We start from the raw sequence: 24,835 nt of genomic DNA on the forward strand, positions 1-24,835 counted from the left end.
CCAGTCCTCTTCTGGCTGTGCCAGGTGGAGACAAGAGTACATGGCCATTAAGGCCAGATTGTTCTTCAAGATGTTCAAACGTTCATAGATGACCAGCATGGTCAAATAATAATCACAGTGGTTGTAGAGGGTGCAACAGGTCAGTACCTCAGGACTGTTTTCTATAGACCTGTAACACATTTAGCATTTAATTACTCAAGGTAATATAGTGGAGGAGCGAGCGAGAGGAGATATATGGCAAATCCATGGTTCCCCCAGTCAACAGTGTTGTTTGGTGCAGACCAGTGTGTGTGAAGTCATGCACAAGCCCCGCTGGACTGATCATCTGTTATTCCAGAGCCATCTGTGCCAGGCCCCAGGGCTGTTTATATCCTCATGCAACAATCTGACATCAATATGAAACGAGTTGAATCAGAGAAGCCCAGTCCACATTTTCTCCACTTCATCCCTCAATCAATAAAACAGCAAGCATCTTTTGCATCAAACTTAAACAGAAATATAGTATATAATGAAACATAGCTGTTGCCCATACAGCCAGAGCTGTGTAACGCAGGATATGATCACATTGGGATCATGGACAAGCAGAGATTGGGGAAACAAAGACCTCATTCTCCATGTATCTGAAATCAACAGAGTATCATATAAACAAAAGATCCAATCTCCAAACCAGGCAAATTCAGCCATTGGTTTATTAATCCAACTAATTAACTGCACAGAAAATTTGAATTTAAATTAACAATTGGGAGATTTCATCAGGAGATGCAAGTCAAGTCCACCAAGGACTTTTTTGTAAGAAAAATTACTATGAGAAGGCTATGGGTGAAGTGATTGGAGCTTTTAGATGAGGGAAATCTCCAATTACAAATCTGCCATACACTTGTCAGTAGTAATTAAATGTTTGGTGAGAGGTTGCTATATGTGGCGCTGCCGAGATAGGATGATCTTGCTCTATTGCCCTCTCCAACAATTATGTTCCACGCAAAAATACAGTCAACATGTACCATCTATTGTGCAGCCTGAAATTCTCTGAAGCTAAACCTGAATTAAAGCTACAGTATATCTCCCACAGCATGATATGAAATTGCACAATGAGACTAAGCTATAGCATACACCATCCCTCCCGCCATAAGAGAGCCACACTATACTTGCATGCACACAAATAACAGGATACTGAGTCACAGAGAAATGACTGTTTTATTGTTTTAAAGAATTATATAATACATTAAATCACATTAAAGACAGACCGCCTTCCCCTCCACATGACATAATTGTGCAAGCTTACAAATGTGAAATGTATTATGTTCTGCTCGTTCTGCCTACTCTGTCAGGGACCCGAGCACAGGGAGGATTGTAAAGCTTTAAAGACCAGATTTCCATAGTCAAGTCTCTTTTAGTCCACCAACTGTCCACTTGTTTGCATACAATCAATGCTAAAATCAGGCTATAGTACAGACTTCTCACTGTTAGGGTGTGTACTTTAACTTCACAATAAGAGGTATTCTGTCACTGTGTATGAACAGTATCACTCAGGTCAGACACTAAGGCTGGTTGTAGTTTTTGTAGCTATTAAAAAGTGTCACTGATATGGATAAGGGAACATTGAAACACTAGTCAGGTCCAGATTGTTTCACATTTGGTCTGTACTGTACCGCTAAAGTGACATCACACAAACACTTATAGATACAGTTTATCTGCATTTTGTGTTTTCAAACAGGTTAGACAGCAGTATCATCTATTTTGCAGAATTGTATTTAAAAACGGTAGATGCTGTACACACATATTCCTCAAAAACCAGGAACAGAAGTCCGGGAATAGGGAGAAAAAACGAACATATCACAACTTTAGAGATTGCTTATAAATGTGTGTCCTTATAACTAACAGTAAGACCTAGCTAAACTACCCATATAATCTTCTCAATTACAGCATTTTAATATCAGAGGCTTTAGTTCAAATGAGTGCGACTCATTAATAACGAGCAGGGAAGTAGAAAACATGTCAAATGTTCTGCATGTAGAACGTAGGGAGCAAGCTTCACTAACCTTGTACAGCTCTGAACATTGAAAAAGGAATGACATCAGGGACAGACTCAAAAGAAAACACAGCCTCATTCTTCTCAACCCTTTCATACCTGGCCTGAGTTGGAAACTAGAAGTATTGTATAGGTTTTTCACCAGCAAGGATTTACTGCTCGTCGAGTAGTACTGTAGCTACAGTAAGAAGACCATCCTAAAACATTGTGCAAGAGGACAGATCAGTCGCAGTCTAACAGACCAACCTCTCACACATCCAATGTACAAACCTCTCACACGCAACACAGCCTTTTTCCAACGGTCAGTAACATGTCAGTGTTCTGATTATTTGTTATTTTTGTTGTGCTGTGATATGAAAGCAGTCATTTAGACATTAAATAAGACAAAACACTTGGCACAATGCTAACAAACATATGGGGATGTGTTCCTTTTGTAGCTGCAATGAAAACACAACAGGAGTTGAGTTTTGGTGACTTTGGCTGTAAGTGGAAGAAAATGATGAAACTGGAATATCCCTGCACTCTAAAATGGAAAAAGAAATAAAATAATACAAGCGTGCATACACATTTAAAGAGTCCCTTTCTTGATCATGTGAGGAGGTAGAGAGCTAATCCAATCACTAGTCTGTCTGCTCTATGCTGAAACATACATGCATTCTACAGAAATACCCAACTTTGTTCGTTTGGAAATGCTTTACTACCTTGTTATACAAATGGTTACTTTAACGCGCCTAAAATATAAATAGTACATACTAGTATGCCTCATTGTAGTAGGGGAAGATGATGCTATAGCAGCCCCTTGAACAGTGAATACCTGTTCCATTACTCTTTCTATCCAACCAATGTTAAAAAGCGTTGTGCCCAAAAATAAATGTCAGGTTCATTGGTTTTAACTTTGAGGTAGAATCTTGGATATTCAAGGGCATAACGGTAATGAGAAGGAAATTAGTGCAAAGGGAATTAACTGAAACAACCAGTGGTGTTCCACACACAGCCTGTCCTCCCGAGAGGTCACTCCCAGCACAGAGGTTTCTCAGAGAGACAGGCTGTGGGGCTCAATGGTGATAATGGGATGGGAGAGTAATGTCAATCCTTTATGGAAAACCAAGAGCAGAACCCTCATTCTCAAGAATATAAAGAAAACGAACAGCCTTACACAAAACGCCCCCTCCTCAAGGCACTAATGTTCAGTATTTCCAAAAAAGCAGTGCTACTGATACTGTGCAGGAGCTGATCAGTGGTGATCCTGTATCTAAGCTGCAGCAAACAGCCAACATCTCATCCTGGGGGCTTTTCAGTCCAAGGACAACGCTGCCCCTTGTCCTCCTAACACTATTAAAATATCTCAATCCTTACACATGCTTGAACATTTCCTACATGGGCATATGTGATTTATAGAAAAAGAAGAAAAAAGCATTAAATAGAATGAAATAAATAAATACATTTTATTTCATATATAAATATGTGGGCCCTTGTGTCCAAATTGCCACAAGTATTTAGGAAAGGATAAACTGAATAATGAATCCATTTGTTTACATTTGATGAAAAAAAGCTACCCTATTATTGATGTGTTAGCGTTAAAAATAGAAACACTAGCATTATTATTATGGATTGATCTTATAATGTACTTGAGTCACTAATACTCAGTCAGTATCTATTGAGTTTTGTGATTCCCCAGGATACGATGCATCTGAAGAGCATAAGTATTTCAGGGGAAAGATTGCACAATTTAACAAGGAAGCACTTCCCTCACCTTCATGAAGTCCCCTGCCACAACATATATCTGAGATCATCTCTAGGAAACATGGTCCCCTTTCATCTGATTAGAAGCTTTTACCAGTCAATTTAATGGCAGAATCATAACTTAAGATAGAACATTTCAGATACAGACCCCCACACCTCACCATGTGTAAGGAGACCAAGAGATGAAAGGAAAAAATTCAAATTAGTTTAAGTTCAAAGTTAACATCTGCCATTTTTCCAAGGCCTTTTTCTCCACTGTAAAACCTGGATTTTGCCCACTTCATAATTATATATACTCTCAGTCTCTGACTCTATGTACAGCTATATAAACAGAGAGCAGACAGACAGGGTGTGGGCCTGAGTCCTTGTGGAAGTGGGAAGCAGAGGGAGAGGGAGAGGGAGCAGTTGGTTGGGAAGTCTCCCAGTCCCGTCTCCTTCTGCCCATACAGGTGGCTGTTCTGCTTCACTTGCGATCGTCGATGGTCTTAATGAATTCCACTGCCGCGGTGAACTGCATCCACCAATAGCACTCCTCCCCACTCAGCCGGCTGGCATAGAAATTATTGATGTACTGAATCGTGGACAGCAGGCAAGGCGGGTTTGCCTGGAGGGAGGGGGCTCACAGTAACCACGGAGAGAGCCACACGCCAGGCCATGTATAATACATGCCCTATCTAAATATGTCCATACAAGTTATCATACAGCAAGATCTTTATGCTACTACACATTTACTATACAGCTGTCTAGGTGAGAAAGGATTGTTAGAACATCTGCTAAGGATTCCGTTTCTCCCTCTGCATTATAAGGAGACTAGGGTCATACTTCTAGCAAGGCCTATCATTTCACTAACCATTTTAGTGAAATTAAAGATAAGGTTTAATGAGGTATCAATTTTCATTACCTAAAGTGAATATGATGTTGATGTAAACATCTCAGAGTAACTTGATATCAGTTTGCGATGGATGCTCACCTTTATCAGGACAAAGACGAGCACAGGGACAAAATCATCAGCTCCGGGGACAGAGTCCTCATTGGCCAGACTCAGGAGGTTCATGATGGTGGAACACATGCGTAAAATACACTGCACTTTGTCCCGAGGGGTCTTGTAGGCACTGATGGTCCGGATCTCTGACTGGGCAGATGGCCAGGGAGCCTCCCTCGCATACACCTGGAGCCACACAGGAAAAAGCATTCAGCATGTCAACTCTGTAGAGCTCCTAAACATCAACACAAAACTAAACATCTCAGACTTTGATGGACAGTTGGGGGATACAAATCTGTGGGGCATTACCTCTGGGATTTGAAGAGCTTTGTGATTTGATGTCACCACTTTTGAGAGACGCACTATGTGGTCCTGAAGAAGCCTAGAGAGGGAAAACGGATTTAGAGAGCAATAGATACAGTAGCCTAAGATAAACACATACCATAGCAATACAGGGTATTGGTTATTCAAATATGTAAAAGATACTGCTGCTACAGTAGCATCAGAGGAGGAGAGGATTCTGGGTTATTTGATAGCATGAGGCATGAGGGGCAGCAGCCACACCAAGGCTGGGGCTGTTTGACCGAGGTGAGGTGGCGGCAGTCACCGTCACTCACTGGTCTCTCAGAATGTCCCCGTCCTGGTTGGGGTAAAAGGCCAGCTTGAAGATGCGGTTCATGACGCTGCGCTCGATGGCCATCTGGGCATCCTGCAGCTGATCCTCACTGGCGTACTGCCAGATGGCATCATGGGCCATGGCCCCGTATAGGTAGCGTAGGAAGTCCTCAACCGCCGCAGTCTTGTCGTCTGACGCTGTGCACCCCTGGAAGGCTGGGGGGGAGGAGACGAGAGACAGACACACTGAGCACTATACACCCCTGGAAGGCTGGGGGGGGGGGGGGAGGAGACCAGAGACAGACTCACTGAGCACTATGCACCCCTGGAAGGCTGGGGGAGGAACCTGAGATACAGACACACTGGGCACTTACAGTATTTTAGAGAGGTTACAGATTGAAGCACTGCAATGTGGTGCAGGTAGTTATGTTGAATTTCAGTGTCTGTATTTTTAATTCCATACTATGGCCATTCAGAGAACAATCATCTAGCAGAGACAACATCAGTAGATACATGGTTACAATATCACAGGGAGTGTATCAGTAATAAGCGGCAGAGACCTTTGATGAAGTCCAACGACTTAGCCTCCATGTGTTCCAGTAGGAGGCGAACACAGACTGTTGTGAAGTATCGGTTAGCCACCTCCTTGTCCCTCAGCACCCTCTGCAGCAGCCTCTCCAGGTGGGCATGGGATGTCTGCAGGCCTTGCCGACACCGAGTCAGATACGCAATGTAGGGTGCCCGTTTCCTACCAGAGGGGACGACGGACACACACACAGGCATTATGGATTATGCTTACTAACAGTTGTGTTCAGTGACAGTGACAAAATGATGTTGATATGAGATAATACCACTGAAATAAGTCAGTACTCACAACATTCAGTGACAGCCTACCAAAATGTCGATTTTATCCCTTCAAATAGACCTACATACATCTATTTTAAACAAAACAATACAATCAACTATGCCACAGAACTATGTCCTTGCAGTAGAAGCAGTGAATGTGCAGTGATGGTCCTTCGGCAGCATGTCTGTCTTCCTCCACAGTTACCTGTAATCCTCAACAATGGCTGCCAGCAGCTTCCTGCAGGTGCGTGCGTCGAAGCGGCTGACGCAGCGTGTGGTCTCCTGGATCTGGGCCATCTGGTTCTTGTCCTGCAGAATGATGGCCTCCGCCAGCTGGACCTTCAGGAAGCACACGATCTCGTTGTCTGAGAAGGAGACGGGAGGGAGACGGCGGTAGGTCAGACACTCAGACGCTGGGAGAAGGGCTGCTGCTGTAATCAGATCAGCCTGCCCTGCTCCCCCCTGACATGTGGATGTGACTGATGACTACAGAGACTGTGTCTTATGGATTTCAAACGTAACCATTTCAAAGGATGTCACTTTCTATTGTGTGTGGTCATGTCCTGCTGGTAAACGTGTAGTGGGCTGGCTTACTTACAGGAATGATTGTGGCCAGATATAATATGGACAGTGATGATAGTTTGCACAACAGATTACCAGTGATTTTTTACCAGCTTGTCAGCTGTATGTTTGGTACCTTCAGAGTCTGTGTGGTCAGGCAGCCCATTGCGTGTGGTGGCAGGAGCCATGAGGGGGAAGGCCACAGACTCTGCTGAACACAAGGCCAGTCTCAACTTCTTCTTTGCATCACTGCAAAATATGAGCAAAAAATTGCCAAATGTAGATTTGGTTTGACAGTCTGTTATCACTCTGTCTTTTGTCATTTTGTATGCCTCTGAAGCACTTCTGGCTAATTAAGCATTGCCTGAAATCTGATGAATAAACAAAGATATTATAATTACTATTATCATAATCCTAGCGGTGTGATTTGTGTGAGTTGGTGAGGGTTGACTGACCTGAATGAGAACTTGAAGGAGTGGTGTTGCTGGGCCGTCTGGCTGGCTGAGTCTGGCAGGTCGTCTGTGGACATGTTCTGCAGAGCTTCGTCTCTGGGGGAGTCATGCACACACTCCTCTCCAAACAACTCTGTGCACAACACATTCACACGCTCAAATTAATTTGACGTGTGTGTGTGGGTGTACCTGAGTGAGAAAGACACTGACCTGTGGCGTCGTAGACTGCAGCAGTGGCTCCTTCACTGGGACTGGTCCTCTTGATATTCCTGTACTTGTCAAGGATGTCTTCTGCTGCCTGGGCCTGGGAGGTCCTGGACATAGGGTCGTCTGACACACACACGAGACACCACACACAAAGGACACATTTGGATTAAACCCACCATGGGAAACATGCCCACTTCCTTTCCCCCTGATTCAGCAATATCTGAGTGTAACGACAGTAAATCAGGACAGACCTTGTAGGACACGTTCATGGCCCATATCGTCTTTCTCCTGCTTGTCCCTTTTCCGGAAGGCTGCTATCGGAGCTGTGGAGAGGGCATAATGAATGAGCTAGGAAAAGTGCAGCTACGCTCTCCTCTCACCGTTTCTGGACCACAGTCTCATCATGACTCACTTCACACAGCAGTGTTTCATGACAGCAGTGACAGCAGGTGTTTCACAAATCTACTGTGGTTTATACAAGGTATTTTTTGACTAACAATGCAGAGGAGAGATGCATACTGTAGCATAGCGTCATATCACTGAACAAAACGAAAGAGAATTATCCATCTTCTTAATGCATGATAATAGCAAAGGAATAGCAAATGGTAAATAAAACCAACATGGCTGAAATAATGTGACTGCCAGACCGCAATGGAGAAATAATATCACTTAGATATATATACACATGATAAAAGATCAATATATACAGTAAGTGTATATACACTGCTCAAAAAAATTAAGGGAACACTTAAACAACACAATGTAACTCCAAGTCAATCACACTTCTGTGAAATCAAACTGTCCACTTAGGAAGCAACACTGATTGACAATAAATGTCACATGGTGTTGTGCAAATTGAATAGACAACAGGTGGAAATTATAGGCAATTAGCAAGACACCCCCAATAAAGAAGTGGTTCTGCAGGTGGTGACCACAGACCACTTCTCAGTTCCTATGCTTCCTGGCTGATGTTTTGGTCACTTTTGAATGCTGGCGGTGCTTTCACTCTAGTGGTAGCATGAGACGGAGTCTACAACCCACACAAGTGGCTCAGGTAGTGCAGCTCATCCAGGATGGCACATCAATGCGAGCTGTGGCAAGAAGGTTTGCTGTGTCTGTCAGCGTAGTGTCCAGAGCATGGAGGCGCTACCAGGAGACAGGCCAGTACATCAGGAGACGTGGAGGAGGCCGTAGGAGGGCAACAACCCAGCAGCAGGACCGCTACCTCCGCCTTTGTGCAAGGAGGAGCAGGAGGAGCACTGCCAGAGCCCTGCAGAATGACCTCCAGCAGGCCACAAATGTGCATGTGTCTGCTCAAACGGTCAGAAACAGACTCCATGAGGGTGGTATGAGGGCCCGACATCCACAGGTGGGGGTTGTGCTTACAGCCCAACACCGTGCAGGACGTTTGGCATTTGCCAGAGAACACCAAGATTGGCAAATTCGCCACTGGCGCCCTGTGCTCTTCACAGATGAAAGCAGGTTCACACTGAGCATATGTGACAGACGTGACAGAGTCTGGAGACGCCGTGGAGAACGTTCTGCTGCCTGCAACATCCTCCAGCATGACCGGTTTGGCGGTGGGTCAGTCATGGTGTGGGGTGGCATTTCTTTGGGGGGCCGCACAGCCCTCCATGTGCTCGCCAGAGGTAGCCTGACTGCCATTAGGTACCGAGATGAGATCCTCAGACCCCTTGTGAGACCATATGCTGGTGCGGTTGGCCCTGGGTTCCTCCTAATGCAAGACAATGCTAGACCTCATGTGGCTGGAGTGTGTCAGCAGTTCCTGCAAGAGGAAGGCATTGATGCTATGGACTGGCCCGCCCGTTCCCCAGACCTGAATCCAATTGAGCATATCTGGGACATCATGTCTCGCTCCATCTACCAACGCCACGTTGCACCACAGACTGTCCAGGAGTTGGCGGATGCTTTAGTCCAGGTCTGGGAGGAGATCCCTCAGGAGACCATCCGCCACCTCATCAGGAGCATGCCCAGGCGTTGTAGGGAGGTCATACAGGCACGTGGAGGCCACACACACTACTGAGCCTCATTTTGACTTGTTTTAAGGACATTACATCAAAGTTGGATCAGCCTGTAGTGTGGTTTTCCACTTTAATTTTGAGGGCGACTCCAAATCCAGACCTCCATGGGTTGATACATTTGATTTCCATTGATAATTTTTGTGTGATTTTGTTGTCAGCACATTCAACTATGTAAAGAAAAAAGTATTTAATAAGATTATTTCATTCATTCAGATCTAGGATGTGTTGTTTAAGTGTTCCCTTTATTTTTTTGAGCAGTGTATTTCTGCAAATAAGCAGGTGAGGCTCATTCTATTAATGTGTCAACTAGACAAACAGGGGATCTGTGTCCAGATAACAGACGTATCCTACAGGACTGATATTTAAAAGAGAGAGAATGTGGAGAGAGGACTAGCAATGATTAGACTAAATGGGTTGCCATTCTGTGCGCTCCACTAACATTGGCTCACAATGTTGTATCGCAAACATTACAGTACAGTGCAAAAAGAAAAACGGAAACACCCAACACAAATGCATGAATGATGAGCCGGAGACATCAACTCAGGCGGCACCATGTCACATCACAGCTTTATCACCAAGGGCCACGTCTACAAGCGTCATGACCTACAGCACTCAGCCACTGGCGTCAGGGCAGCTAGCTCAATGGTGACAGTTACAGTGTTGGGACGTGTTACCTGGGACTTCACTCTCAGCCGTCCAATACAGCACTGTGTGAGGAACACAACAGACAAGGTTGGCCTTTCACTCACTCAGTCTGCCTGGCTGCCACTCTGTATGAGGGGCTACACATCACCATGGTATTCACAGCACAGCAGCAGCAAGGCCAGGCCAACAGAAGGGCCTTTATGTGGACTTCACAGGTTTACACTTATCTGTGCAGATCTGGCTTTATTCATCAAATGTTAATTTTGACTAAAGGAACATCATTATCTAAAAGAGTAATACACAGTCATCTCTTGTAGGCACAGCTCATTCTTTTCCTGACACTTCTATGAGAGATGGTTTTGGAGTTTAACTGCAACAAGAGATGTGTAATCTATCAGCGGTGATGACAGAGAGGTCTATCTAATGACCATTAGGCTGGGGGTGACAGGACTGCTGGGAGGGGTACCACCGCACAATCTACACCCGCTCATGACTGATTCGTTTTACAAACTAAAAATAAATCTAGCGCAAGTGAGATGTGAGAAAAGACTTGTCTGGTGTAACTTTCAACAACAACAAACAGTATTTGAAGTGGAGTGATGACGCATCATCCTTCTCTTTCTCACATTACAAACAGTTAAAGTACAGGTCTTAAACACTTCTACATTTTCTGCAACAGATGTGATTAAGAGATGATCATGAAAGAGTGAAAATAATGTACGAACACAGGAACCATGCAATTCTCTAACAAATTGTCAAAATTTTCAACCCACTAAAAGCATTTGTTGCAACAGACAGCATGCCAAAATGACACAGTGATGGAGGGGGAAGAGAGTAGTTGTAGAAGTGATTCCTTACCTTTGGGAATGGCTGACTGAAAGCGTTTCTTCCACCACGGTCTGTTGCGATCTGACTTTTCCTCATCACTGTCCTTTCTCTCCTCAACCTTTGGAAAACAGACATTCAAGTATGTTTTAGAATCCATAGTGACATACTGTACGGTAGGACAGGAAAGAAAGTCTTACAGTAGAGTTCATACTTAGACTATTGTTATAGAGCAGTAGGTCTAAAACTAGGCTTGGAGAGCAGCATACATGACTGACGTGACACACAGGCAGCGATGACCAGCAGCTCTCACCTCTCCTTTCAGGGAGTCCTTGCTAGGAGACGAGAACGGCCCCATAAAGAAGGCCCCGGCAGGGTCCCGCTCCTCGGCTGCAGCCCTGCGGTTGAGGCCCGGGTCGCTGGTGGGCCGGCGTCCTGGGCACACAATGTCAGAGCTGCGGCTGCGTACCAGCCTGTCTGGGAAGGAGTGGCGCTGCTTGGTGTGCTCCAGCTCGGCTTGGGCCAGGCAGTGGGGCGTGAACAGGGAGTGGCGGGGCTCTTGGCCCAGGGCACAGGCCTCTGGGATGGGAGGGTCAGGGGGAGGATGGAGGGGCCTGGCGCAGTGCACCTTGGGCCTCACGATGGTACCAGTGGAGGAATCTGTGGAAGACAAAAAAACATGGCTTAGTTTGGTTATACAGCTTAATACATAGGGGTGTATCACACTCTCTCAATTACCCAGTGTCCAGAAACAAAAGAACAGCAATAAAATGAGGAAGTGGGGGAAAGTGCTAGAGAGAGAGAGGTTGGTGGGAGACAAGCCCTAGGTGTGGGTAGGCCACCTGTTCCAAGGGTAGATTCTCTCTCCTGAAACGCTTCCAATGGCAGCCTGGTGCCATGAGCACAGTGGGACAAGGGGACTGTGCCAAAGTGCCTGGGGTGAGGTCTCTCAACCTGTCATCCCCTCACCTTGCCACAGACACACGGCCCTGCCACTGCCATAGCTCCCTCCCTCTCCAGCCATCTCCTCCTCCACTCACAACAACACTGAGCAAGACAGGGCCACAATTTACCAAGAGCAGAGAGAACAAAGAGCAAACCACAAAGGAAATATTATACACTAAATTAACTAATTGAAATGACATTCCCACGCAGTAGACATTTTTATTGCACTAATGTTTTGTCCAATAATTGGGGCAAGACTCTTTTGGTTAATTTCTCAGAGCTCAAGCTGTTCTGTGAGCCCACGCCATTAGACACGACTTAATGATGCTCATTTCCAGGTCTGATTGGACACTCGACGCAGCAAAGACCCCAGAGCATTGTGGGAGCAGAAATTACCTTCGCCGGAGGAGAGGGGATCGAACATGGCCAGTAAGGAGTCTGCCTGAGAGGGAGGAGAGGCCAAACTGTGATGTGCTCCTGAAACAACAAGCGGGGAAATTGAGAATTAAGAAAGACATTCATACACTAAACAGAGAGCCACTTTCTACTATAATTGTTCATGGCTATTCTGTGCTTTGTATTATCGAAGAGAGTTAACATCATCATCATCATGTACCCATGCTTTGTATTTGAGCAATATGGTCTGAAAACATAGCAGAAAGATTCCAACAGGGTCAGCAGCATGTTAGTGGTTGTGGCTGCTCAGCTGTAGAGCAGACAGGGATTGATAGGTCTTGCTGATGACAGTGTAGTGATGGCACACCCAGGCCAGGGGGGAGGTGACTCTTCCCTCTCTCCTACCGTGGGACGACTCCTCCCCATCTGGACTGGTCACAGAGTCCTTCCCCCCAAAGTCTGAGCTGCACTCTGACCGCAGGTCTTCTGTTTTGTTGGGGATGTCTTCTGATGTCGCTGCAGAAGAAAACATTTCTGTTCAAAAGTCTGCCATGCAGGAGATGGTAACATTTGGTGGAACACTTGGTTTGGCTGACTACCTCCTATTCTGAGGGATTGAATGTGTGACATTTGAAAGGTAACAGCATGACAGCGTACACACTGTATTGAGAGGATATGACAAATGGACCCACTGGGACCTCTAAATATGGTAGCAGGAGCTCCCATGGGTGGGGAGGGAGACACAGAGAGCTGCAATAAGAGTGATAATCAGACAGAGCCTATCCATCGGCCCGGCCCCTCTGGGACATTTTCCTATAGGAGCTCAGCCGTGGGCACCAGCCCAGTCCTCTTAATCTGGGATGCTACGGCAACCATGTCAACACGGCCTGTTCACCTGAGCTACCAGTACAGAGTGCCAGGGTTAACCTCTGTGTCCTATCCACTCTCTCACACCGACCTGATTGTCCTGGCTATTTAGCATTATCTGACGGTTCTCCAACTAACACAGACAACTCCCAATATGGTTTTAAACTAGCCTGCATATATTCTATGTAACTGACTGGTTAGGTTGCTTTTATTTGATTTCCCACTATGTGTTTTATATGTAATGAATGCTGATGTGTAGAGTGTAACCGCATAGCTTCAATGAGTGATATAGGTGCAGGGTACCTGAGACGACGCTGAGCCCTGGGGTGCTGGGCCGGGAGCTGACCTCTCTGACCTCTGTGTCATCGGAGGTGCTGCCCACCCCTGAGCAGCTCTCTAGCTCCTGTAGACGTTCCTCCTGCTTCAGGTCTGGGGCTTCTGGAGGGGGAGGCACACACACAGCACAGTCACATCCCAATATAATCAATGTGGTTTGTTCTTGCATACAGTATGCAGCCTAAAATAGGCCTATGAAAGCCACTGTATACCTTGTTGTATGTTTGCTCTCCCTTCGCTGGGAGGATAAAGTAATAGCTAAGAAAAGTTAATATGCACGAAAGCAAATAAACCATCTACAACTGATAAAGAGAAAAACGAAAAGTCGAATCCAGACCATTTTGTGGCTGCCCAATGGAGCTGTTCAGCTTAACCCAGAGGCTCCATAGTAACAGCCGTAGTCATTTGCATGCTCATTAGTAATAATGTGCTAGTGAAGTGCTCTTTGGAGTGTGGTTTTCTGCTGCCTAGCCATGAAATAAGCGCTCAACTCCAAGCGAGCATCAGATAGCCCTATTACAGAGGAGAACAGGGGCAGCAAACGGAACAAAAAGTAATCAAGACACTCATGCATGTCAATTTAACACTGCACATATTGCAATGGTGCACTTCAATTAACAGTCCGGGCATTCCCAAGAAACACTAGTTATGCTTTTATTAGAGGACTCTATTGATATTCATGAAACACTGACTTTCAAGGGGATTAACGTAATCTAACATAAGGGTTTACGTACCTTAACTAAAGAACAGACAGTGTAAGATTGATATGATTCTTGCTGTTCATCTTAAGGTATGGTTTGTAATTGCTGCAATGGGACCACATTCACACCACTGTCAGAAGAGTGTTGCAATGCCTACAGATTTGAGAGAGGATGTCGCCAGCAGACAACTGCAGTCCTTGCACATTTCCTCATGGCTGTTCCTCCACTACAGGTGCAAACACACCTGGGAGGTTCCTCTGGGGAAACCCAGAGCTGCCTTTTACTGTCACAGGCAGATCTGCCCTGATAGACAGGCTAGTGCACACAAACATGACAGATTGCACCCACTTCCTTGATATGGAACTGGGAGACGCCACACCTGGCATGTCCGCCCACACACGGAGATTCATACAGTACACAAACCTACTGGATTGACTCAGGCAGATGCAGTGCATATAGGAAGACAAGAAAATAAATCTACATAGAAACTCATGGGAAATTTGTGTAGAAAGTTGTGAAATTGACAGGAGACTCCATTCAGCCCCTATAACCCCTTCTCCACACTGAACCCACCTGAGTCGCTGGGCAGGACCTCCACACTCCAGGCCTCGCTGGTGGTCTCTGAGATGGTGGATCCATAGGGGTCTAGCAGCACTGAGCCGGAGCCTGGTAGACACAGCAGGCTGCCCAGCATGTTCTCTACAGCCGCCCCTGAGCAAACACGCACAGACAGACACAGAGAGAGAGCCTGGGGTCACTGGCATTTCATGCTGGGCCCAAAGGCACACACACTACTGTGCCAATGGTAATATTTCACCCCACCCCCGCCTCCTGAGCCATGACTTTGAGCTGTTGATTAAGTCGGGCATTATTCACAACCAAATTACCCCTCACCCACCCTCCCACAAAGTCCTCCACACGACGTCCCTCCATTTCCATTTGGGATGCTGCGGCAGGTTAACAAGGCGGAAGAATGCGGAGGAGAGGAAAGAGCTAGCAGGTGTGAGTATGGTGGCCGGGGTGCGGATCATGAGTCGACCCGTGGTAGCCACACTCCCAGGTACGCCATGTTTCCACTTCACGGCACACACACACACACACACACACACACACCATGGGCGCGCGAGCGTGCCAGTGCCCAGGCAACAGTCTGCGAGGCGGGGGCAGGGCCCTTTCTAGCGGCAGGAGAGCTCTACCCTGTTGTCCATGTTTACAGTCTTCCAAGGTAGGGGCGCAGAGCACTTGTCTTTCAGGTGGATGATTAAATGAGTGGCACAACAAGAAGTGAAACAATTAGAATGTCTGCCTCATTATCATGGTAATCTTATCAGTGGGATAATGAGGTATTAATGGATATTTAATGTGCATCTCATAACCCAATCCCTTGGAGAAAACACATAAGGAAACCGTTGTAAATTCACTTAATGATGGAAAAGTCCCCCAACGCCATATTCCGAGGAATGAAAAATGGTGGATGCTAATGAGAAGGAACCAAGGTCAATAAGACTGCAGAGACTGAGATGCCGTAGCCACTTCCCCAAATAGTCAGAATCCATCTAAGATAACTCAAGAAATCTGTCATTAATTCAGATGTTTTTGCCAGATAAAATCTTAGTTGCGCAAATTTACATCTAACTAATATGTTTGGTGCAGTATTTTTCAATGAGAAAATGTGCATGAAAACGAGTTGTCTCTCACTGAATGACAACAAAGACTTTATTGAAGAATCCCTATTGTTGCCCAATCACCGACGAAGGGGCGTAGACTTTGACTACGAACTTCGGCTTGCCTCCAGAAAATGTTTTGTGTGCCCGAACAACCGAAAAAACCCTCACCGAAGTCCAAAATGTCATCATAATATATGCACAAACTCTACTGAACTGTTTCGGCTGGGATGCACTCAGACGCCTTTAAAGAACATTAAAGGTTGTCCTTACTTTAACAATTAGCTAAATAGGTGGGAGGCTCCAGAATAATGTGACCACAGACTACATTGAATGGAACTATTTAAAAAACTATTACAAAAAAAAAAAACATCTAAGAAATACAAGCTAGATGAATTGCAGATATAATGATGAGCTGCACACATGGAACTCATACTTTCATTGAAATCATGCATCAATGTTTCAATGGGAAAATTCTAGTTATGCATAAGGATCTTAAGTTGGGATTGAGCCCGACGTGCCCATTTTCTACCCACATATAACTATCTACACATAGCTAAATTTCAAAAAGGGCATTCAAGAGAGTGACCTCAATCAAGAGAACACCCATCCAAACATCACTGAAAAAAGTTTAAAAAAGAAATAGCAATGATAAGTCCTCAAGGGTGCTTTACAGTGCAGGCCTGCTTATGGAGAGGAAGCCATAACATGCTGTTTCCAACACACCACAAGATGACAGTATTGTGCTACAGTTTCTGATGTATACTGAACAAAAATATAAATGCAACAATTTCAAAGATTTTACTGAGCTACAGTTCATATGAGGAAATCAGTCAATTGAAATAAATGTATTAGGCCCTAATCTATGGATTTCACATGACTGGGAATACAGATATGCATCTGTTGGTCACAGGTACCTAACAATGGGCCTCAGGATCTCATAACGGTATTTCTGTCCATTCAAATTGCCATCGATAAAATGCAATTGCATTCATTGTCCGTAGGCTGCCCATACCATAACCCCACCACCACAATGGGGTACCCTGTTCATAACACTGACATCAGCAAACCCCTCGCCCACACGACGGCATAAACGTGGTTTGCGGTTGTGAGGCCGGTTGGACATACCGCCAAATTCTCTAAAATGACGTTGGAGGCGGCTTATCGTAGAGAAATTAAAGTTAAATTCACTGGCAAAAACTCCGGTGGACATTCCTGCAGTCAGCATGCCAATTGCATGCTCCCACAAAACTTGAGACATCTGTGGCATTGTGGTGGCATTGTGGTGTGACAAAACTGCACATTTTAGAGTGGCCTTTTATTGTCCCCAGCAGAAGGTGCACCTGTGTAATGATCATGCTGTTTAATCAGCTTCTTGATATGCCACACCTGACAGGTGGATGGATTATCTTGGCAAAGGAGAAATGCTCACTAACAGGGATGTAAACAAATTTGTGCACAAAAATTTAGAGAAATAAGCTTTTTGTGCGTATGACACATTTCTGGGATCTTTAATTTCAGCTCATGAAACATGGGACCAAACCTTTACATTGCGTTTATATTTTTGTTCAGTGTAGTAAGGACCTCTATATATACAGTACCAGTCAAGATTTGGACACCTACTCATTCAAGGGTTTTTCTTAATTTTTTACTTTTTTCTACATTGTAGAATAATAGTGAAGACATCAAAAGTATGAAATAACACATATGGAATCATGTAGCAACAAAAAAAGTGTTAAACAAATAAAAATAGATTTTAGATTCTTCAAAGTAGCCACCCTTTGCCTTGATGACAGCTTTGCACACTCTTGGCATTCTCTCAACCAGCTTCATGACGAAGGCTTTTCCAACAGTCTTGAAGGAGACACTTGAAACCCTACCTCTTTAAGGAATACCTGGAATAGTATAACAGTAATCCCTCATGCCACTGGCTATCCTAAGTTGAATGCATCAATTTGTAAGTCGCTCAGGATAAGAGCGTCTGCTAAATGACTTCAATGTAAATGTAAGGAGTTCCCACATATGCTGATCAATTGTTGGCTGCTTTTACTTCACGCTGCAGTCAAACTCATCCCAAACCATCTCAATTGGGTTGAGGTTGGGTGATTGTGGAGGCCAGGTCATCTGATGCAGCACTCCATCACTCTCCTTCTTGGTCAAATAGCCCTTACACAGCCTGTAGGTGTGTTTTGTGTCATTGTCCAGTTGAAAAACAAATTATAGTCCCACTAAGCGCAAACCAGATGGGATGGCGTATCGCTGCAGAATGCTGTGGTAGCCATGCTGATTAAGTGTGCCTTGAATTCTAAATAAATCACAGACAGTGTCACCAGCAAAGCACCCCCACACCATCACACCTCCTCCATGCTTCACGGTGGGAACCACACATGCAGAGATCATCCATTCACCTACTCTGCGTCTCACAAAGACATGACGGTTGGAACCAAAAATCTCAAATTTAGACTCATCAGACCAAAGGACAGATTTCCACCTGTCTAATGTCTATTGCTCGTGTTTCTTGGCCCAAGCAAGTCTGATCAGTTGATGTTGAGATATGTCTGTTACTTGAACTCTGTGAAGCATTTATTTGGGCTGCAATTTCTGAGGTGAAGTTAACTCTAATGAACTTATCCTCTGCAGCAGAGGTAACTCTGGGTCTTTCATTCCTGTGGCGGTCCTCATGAGAGCCAGTTTCATCATAGCGCTTGATGGTTTTTGCGACTGCACTTGAAGAAACTTTCAAAGTTCTTGAAATGTTCTGGATTGACTGACCTTCATGTCTTAAAGTAATGATGGACTGTCGTTTCCCTTTGCTTATTTGAGCTGTTCTTGCCATAATATGGACTTGGTCTTTTACCAAATAGGGCTATCTTCTGTATACCACCCCTACCTTGTCACAACACAACTGATTGGCTCAAACGCATTAAGGAGGAAAGAAATTCCACAAATTAACTTTTAACAAGGCACAGCTGTTAATTGAAACGCATTCCAGGTGACTACCACATGAAGCTGGTTGAGAGAATGCCAAGAGTGTGCAAAGCTGTCATCAAGGCAAAGGGTGGCAACTTCGAAGAATCTCAAATATAAAATATATTTTGATTTGTTTAACACTTTTTTGGTTACTACATGATTCCATATGTGTTATTTCATAGTTTTGATGTCTTCACTATTATTCTACAATGTAGAAAATCGGAAAAATAAAGAAAAACCCTGGAATGAGTAGGTGTGTCCAAACTTTTGACTTGTACGGTATGTCTTACCAGCTATTTCCTGCAGTCTATCTTCGTCCATGTTGGGGTCAAAGTCGCTGCCCAGCACGTCTGTGCTCCAGGTCTCACTCACAGTCTCAGAGATGTCCCGGTCATCTGTCAGGCCCATCATGTCTCGGATCTCAAACTTCCTCAGTTTGTCATCCAGGTTGTCCTGAGTGGTGGCTGGGGGTTAGGGATAATGACAATGTTATCACGGCTCAATTGAATGATCCCTGACGTTGATATAGCTAATGATGATTTCTCACAACACACACACACACACACACAACACACCATGTTCATGCTCCAGCAGTTGTAGAGCCTCCACCCCATTGCTTCCTGATGGCCCAGCTCCCAGCTCTGACACAGACTCTCCCTCCAGGTCCAGTGACGACACAGAGTTAGACCGGTTGGACGGACCTGTGCAAAGAAAACAATTACATTTTGACATTTCTAACTACAATGCATCAGATTACACAAAGTCCTCTTTTGAATCCTCTTTTTGTGGTACATGAACAGTTACTGTTGTTTACATAAGAACAGATAAACTGTAATAACTAACAGCTATTATAAACCTAATTCCATGGTCAAACATCGAACACATTCTGTTGAGTGAGCAGGGTATGTGGGCTGTTAGCACACTGACCCTCTGAGATACCCTCCAGGTTGTCACTGCAGAGGGAGAAACGCAGGGTTTTGTCTGGTTTGCAATGGTGCTTGGTGTCATCTGCAGGAGTGAACCCTTGTGCCCCATCAGTCTGCTGCATGGTCAACACCTGAGAGAGAACAGCACTGGTTACTGCCATCCTGGCGCTTAATGTGGGCTTCCAATAATGACAAATATATCTGTTAAATAAGAGTAATTGATCTTTACATTTCCACTGTTGTGTGGAATTGTATTACAGCACATCTGCATTATGAACTAATCTTCATGTTCCAGGCTCCTTAGTTACCTCATTTTCTGACATCATGCCGGGGATGGTCTGCGGGCTGCTTCCTAGCGAGATCACCAGCACCTCTTCTGGCATCACCTCCTGCAGAGACTCCAAAGAGCTGGCCTCTGCCTCCCCCTGCTGGGCCAGCTCAGTACGGCTGCGACTGCGGGAGGCTGCTGGGGGAGCAGAGCGACAGACAGGGGATGAGGCTAACTTAACAGATTCAGGGTTAGCAGGGGACGAGGAGTTACTCTGTAATATTCACTTATTAACAGAAATTCAGAGTGTGCAAAAGACTGGGATCGGTTTCAATTATAACAATAAAAGCAAAAAGCAGGCTATATACTAACTATAAAACAACCGAATGTACAAACACCCATCTATACACATACAGACTGCTTTGCTAGTTAGATTACCTGTAAATTGCTCCCAACCTGTTAGTTGCTCCCAACCTTTCAGTTTTGCGTTGTGAAAGAGGTATTGCAGTGAACAGAAAGATTGTACTCATCTCACATTTAATCATTAAATCAATTAATCTATCCTAATAGACTGAATATTTTTGCTAGGCCCTGCTTACATAACCTGTGCTGTGTAACCAGTAGAGTGTAATACAGGTCAATGAGTGCATCCAATAAGGTTCACAAATCACAAGTGCATGCCAAATGCAGTGAAGGAGCCATACTCATCACAATCTGCACATGGCATGCATACCATTCTAATGACTGACCTGATGGATTTCTACAGGATGACAATCTGTTCCTACATTGTGCTCTGTATGGTTATCATGCATTGCTTTCAAACAGAGGGATACAAGATCCCAACATCAGCAACTCCAATCTCTCTTTAGCCAAAAGCTGAAAACATTCAGCAGACAACCAGGTATAAACGATGTCAACAACACGAGAGCACAGGGCGAAGCAGGCATGGTGAAAACAACATGGACACGAGCACATCTAGCTCTATCTGGTGGTGAAGCAGTGGGACTGCAGCTACATGGCTATAAGCATGGCTGGTACTGTATGTTTATGACTGGCAGTGGCACAAACACACGCTTTAGTTCTAGTCAGCCTCACAGGGCTGGCAGGCTACCTACCAAAAGGGGTAACTAATGGAATGTGAGCAGACAGGGTTGTGGTTGTGGAGTCCCAGGACGTTGCTAACTGTTGTCCTGGTTGTTCACAGGCAGCAAAGGAGGAAGGAAGAAGGTTGAAGGTGAAAGAGTATACAGGGCAAATATTGAGTAGCAACAGTATAAAACAGTTTAAAATCTGACTAAAAGGTTCATATTTTAGGGCAGCTTGAAGTGGCTTATTTCATGGTGGAAGATGTTGTGCCTTCACATTTAATTAATGTATTTCGAATGACGGAGGAAGGTGTACATTTCTCCATCCATACCAATTAAAAAGGGTTCATTTATATTTGGTCATTTAATTGGTTGTCATTTCTGTAATGGCGCTCCAATCTAGAAGCTGCTAATTACCTGTATAACAGTCCCAGAACCTCATTAGCTTCCTATATAACAGGGGCTTTCTAAGGCAGCCATTACAACTCCAGCTACCTGGTTATTTATTACCATGAAAGAAACAACCTATAGTTAGTATATAAATACAGTAAGGCTGGTTTCAGTGAAGTTTCAAACTGAACTCTCCAACTGGTGCCATCAGTTACAGTGAAATACACTATTGAAAAGACATCCTATAATGGGAATGACAAGTACTGGAGATGAACAACGTACATCATTAAGCAGTATGTAATTCTATCTGTCAGAAAGCCAGTGGCTGCAGGTGTACAGTAACAGTAACAATAGCGGAGGCTGAGGAGGAAGGTAGGTACCTAAGTTCCTGTTCTTCTTGTTGGCGGGGGTGGTGGCTGGGGAGAGCTGGGGGGTGTTGGAGGGGGTGAGCTCCAGACTGTTGCTCTTCACCGTGCGGGACTGGGGCACATTGGCCATTAGGGTCTCCAGGAGCATGTGCTCCTCCTCCCGGAGGTGGTCCCATGCCATCACACTCCGTACAAAGTCCACCTGAAAACAATATGATTTAATTACTTCATTTAATACTCTCACATCCTAGTCTCTATGTGGAACCTAATAATGATGTTGTTAATAATGCATGAATAGCTACAGTGGGGAAAAAAAGTATTTAGTCAGCCACCAATTGTGCAAGTTCTCCCACTTAAAAAGATGAGAGAGGCCTGTAATTTTCATCATAGGTACACGTCAACTAAGACAAAATCAGGGAAAAAAATCCAGAAAATCACATTGTAGGATTTTTAATGAATTTATTAGCAAATTATGGTGGAAAATAAGTATTTGGCCAATAACAAAAGTTTCTCAATACTTTGTTATATACCCTTTGTTGGCAATGACACAGGTCAAACGTTTTCTGTAAGTCTTCACAAGGTTTTCACACACTGTTGCTGGTATTTTGGCCCATTCCTCCATGCAGATCTCCTCTAGAGCAGTGATGTTTTGGGGCTGTCGCTGGGCAACACAGACTTTCAACTCCCTCCAAAGATGTTCTATGGGGTTGAGATCTGGAGACTGGCTAGGCCACTCCAGGACCTTGAAATGCTTCTTACGAAGCCACTCCTTTGTTGCCCGGGCGGTGTGTTTGGGATCATTGTCATGCTGAAAGACCCAGCCACGTTTCATCTTCAATGCCCTTGCTGATGGAAGGAGGTTTTCACTCAAAATCTCACGATACATGGCCCCATTCATTCTTTCCTTTACACGGATCAGTCGTCCTGGTCCCTTTGCAGAAAAACAGCCCCAAAGCATGATGTTTCCACCCCCATGCTTCCCAGTAGGTATGGTGTTCTTTGGATGCAACTCAGCATTCTTTGTCCTCCAAACACGACGAGTTGAGTTTTTACCAGAAAGTCCTATTTTGGTTTCATCTGACCATATGACATTCTCCCAATCCTCTTCTGGATCATCCAAATGCACTCTAGCAAACTTCAGACGGGCCTGGACATGTACTGGCTTAAGCAGGGGGACACGTCTGGCACTCCAGGATTTGAGTCCCTGGCGGCGTAGTGTGTTACTGATGGTAGGCTTTGTTACTTTGCTTCCAGCTCTCTGCAGGTCATTCACTAGGTCCCCCCGTGTGGTTCTGGGATTTTTGCTCACCGTTCTTGTGATCATTTTGACCCCACGGGGTGAGATCTTGCGTGGAGCCCCAGATCGAGGGAGATTATCAGTGGTCTTGTATGTCTTCCATTTCCTAATAATTGCTCCCACAGTTGATTTCTTCAAACCAAGCTGCTTACCTATTGCGGATTCAGTCTTCCCAGCCTGGTGCAGGTCTACAATTTTGTTTCTGGTGTCCTTTGACAGCTCTTTGGTCTTGGCCATAGTGGAGTTTGGAGTGTGACTGTTTGAGGTTGTGGACAGGTGTCGTTTATACTGATAACAAGTTCAAACAGGTGCCATTAATACAGGTAACGAGTAGAGGACAGAGGAGCCTCTTAAAGAAGAAGTTACAGGTCTGTGAGAGCCAGAGATCTTGCTTGTTTGTAGTTGACCAAATACTTATTTTCCACCATAATTTTCAAATAAATTCATTAAAAATCCTACAATGTGATTTTCTGGATTTCTTTTCCTCATTTTGTCTGTCATAGTTGACGTGTACCTATGATGAAAATTACAGGCCTCTCTCATCTTTTTAAGTGGGAGAACTTGCACAATTGGTGGCTGACTAAATACTTTTTTCCCCCACTGTAAGCTGGTGGAGAACTTATGCCACGGGTGATAAGTACAGGGCTCTGCTTCACGATTAAACTAAAAGTGGAGCTTGAGACATGCTAATATGCAGAATACAGCTAAGGTAATTGTTGCTTATCACACTACTGTTATAAGGAAAGGTAGCTAAGGGAGGAGCCACTGTACTGTAACTCCAGGAATATGTGAGAATACTTTGTATACTTGAGTATGGTACATCCCAGTTAGGGTTGCAGTACATCCAAGTTAGGGTTGCAGTACAGCCCAGTTAGGGTTGCAGTACAGCCCAGTTAGGGTTGCAGTACAGCCCAGTTAGGGCTCCTGCTTATTCACTCTTGATTCCTGGAATTTTACAAACCATATTTCTGGAAAACCTGGGAATTTTGGGAAAGTTACCAGAATTGTGCAACCCTAATCCCAGTCCTTAAAACAGAACAGCACTCTCAACAACATGTGTGAAATGTCTCTCTTTCTGGTCTGACAAGTCTGGGCATGTCAAGTACATTTTCTGTAACATAGAAATCTCTACTGCTGCCTGTATAAAACATGGGTGTATACACTTCGTAGGCTAAGCTAACTATAATATATAACCCATATAACATTCAGTCAGATCAGCAGCGTACCAGGCAGAGCAGCTGACTGTGTGTCATGTACGCCACAGTCCTGCTAAGGCCTTCAAGTAGGTTCATGGAGGACATGGGCGGTGTCTCCACAGCTCTCCCTCCGATTACCACATCCAGGAAGGCAGCTACGCAGCTCTGAGGTGACACAACCAGACAGTCAACTTCAATAATAAGGCAAGAAGCAAAACATGTATTAAGAATGTAATAAAAGCTACCCCATGGGCAAACTGGTTCCATATTAAGATGTGTGTTTGAGGATCTTACCTTATCGAACTTGGCCAAACTGTTTTTCCTCCTGGGGTCTCCATCATCGTCAGCCATTGCCAACTGTTGAAGAAGCTGCCCTACCTACAGGACAAAGATAATGATTAGGATACATACAAGGGAAAGTAAGGTAACAATATTTTGACTTATTATCTAACAGTTAAAACAGGATTCGTACTCAATAA

The 24,835-nt window shown here is 44.6% G+C and overlaps 1 protein-coding gene across 2 annotated transcripts in view; it reads right to left on the reverse strand.

Moving 5' to 3' along the window:
* Window positions 1–1,175: 1,175 nt before the first annotated feature.
* Window positions 1,176–24,835, reverse strand: part of LOC311141283 (GTPase-activating protein and VPS9 domain-containing protein 1-like) — a 32,537-nt gene continuing 8,877 nt past the window's right edge. The window contains exons 5-28 of one of the 2 annotated variants that reach the window (XM_084176563.1): window positions 24,651–24,734; window positions 24,387–24,521; window positions 21,876–22,065; window positions 21,136–21,210; window positions 20,061–20,218; window positions 19,754–19,883; window positions 19,402–19,527; window positions 19,117–19,290; window positions 14,766–14,903; window positions 13,459–13,593; window positions 12,694–12,804; window positions 12,289–12,369; window positions 11,261–11,607; window positions 10,981–11,068; window positions 7,687–7,758; window positions 7,439–7,558; window positions 7,232–7,361; window positions 6,913–7,025; window positions 6,421–6,580; window positions 5,930–6,117; window positions 5,372–5,585; window positions 5,064–5,136; window positions 4,743–4,940; window positions 1,176–4,376 (exon numbers count right to left, since the gene is read on the reverse strand). In XM_084176563.1, coding sequence (XP_084032689.1) covers window positions 4,236–4,376; window positions 4,743–4,940; window positions 5,064–5,136; window positions 5,372–5,585; window positions 5,930–6,117; window positions 6,421–6,580; window positions 6,913–7,025; window positions 7,232–7,361; window positions 7,439–7,558; window positions 7,687–7,758; window positions 10,981–11,068; window positions 11,261–11,607; window positions 12,289–12,369; window positions 12,694–12,804; window positions 13,459–13,593; window positions 14,766–14,903; window positions 19,117–19,290; window positions 19,402–19,527; window positions 19,754–19,883; window positions 20,061–20,218; window positions 21,136–21,210; window positions 21,876–22,065; window positions 24,387–24,521; window positions 24,651–24,734 — 3,381 coding nt within the window. In that variant the 3' untranslated portion in view covers window positions 1,176–4,235. The remainder of the gene's footprint in view (window positions 4,377–4,742; window positions 4,941–5,063; window positions 5,137–5,371; window positions 5,586–5,929; window positions 6,118–6,420; window positions 6,581–6,912; window positions 7,026–7,231; window positions 7,362–7,438; window positions 7,559–7,686; window positions 7,759–10,980; window positions 11,069–11,260; window positions 11,608–12,288; window positions 12,370–12,693; window positions 12,805–13,458; window positions 13,594–14,765; window positions 14,904–19,116; window positions 19,291–19,401; window positions 19,528–19,753; window positions 19,884–20,060; window positions 20,219–21,135; window positions 21,211–21,875; window positions 22,066–24,386; window positions 24,522–24,650; window positions 24,735–24,835) is intronic. The other variant, XM_084176564.1, reaches the window with a different exon arrangement.

The sequence above is a fragment of the Coregonus lavaretus genome, assembly GCF_964263955.1.
Source record: "Coregonus lavaretus genome assembly, chromosome: 14".
Taxonomy (NCBI): Eukaryota; Metazoa; Chordata; class Actinopteri; order Salmoniformes; family Salmonidae; genus Coregonus; species Coregonus lavaretus.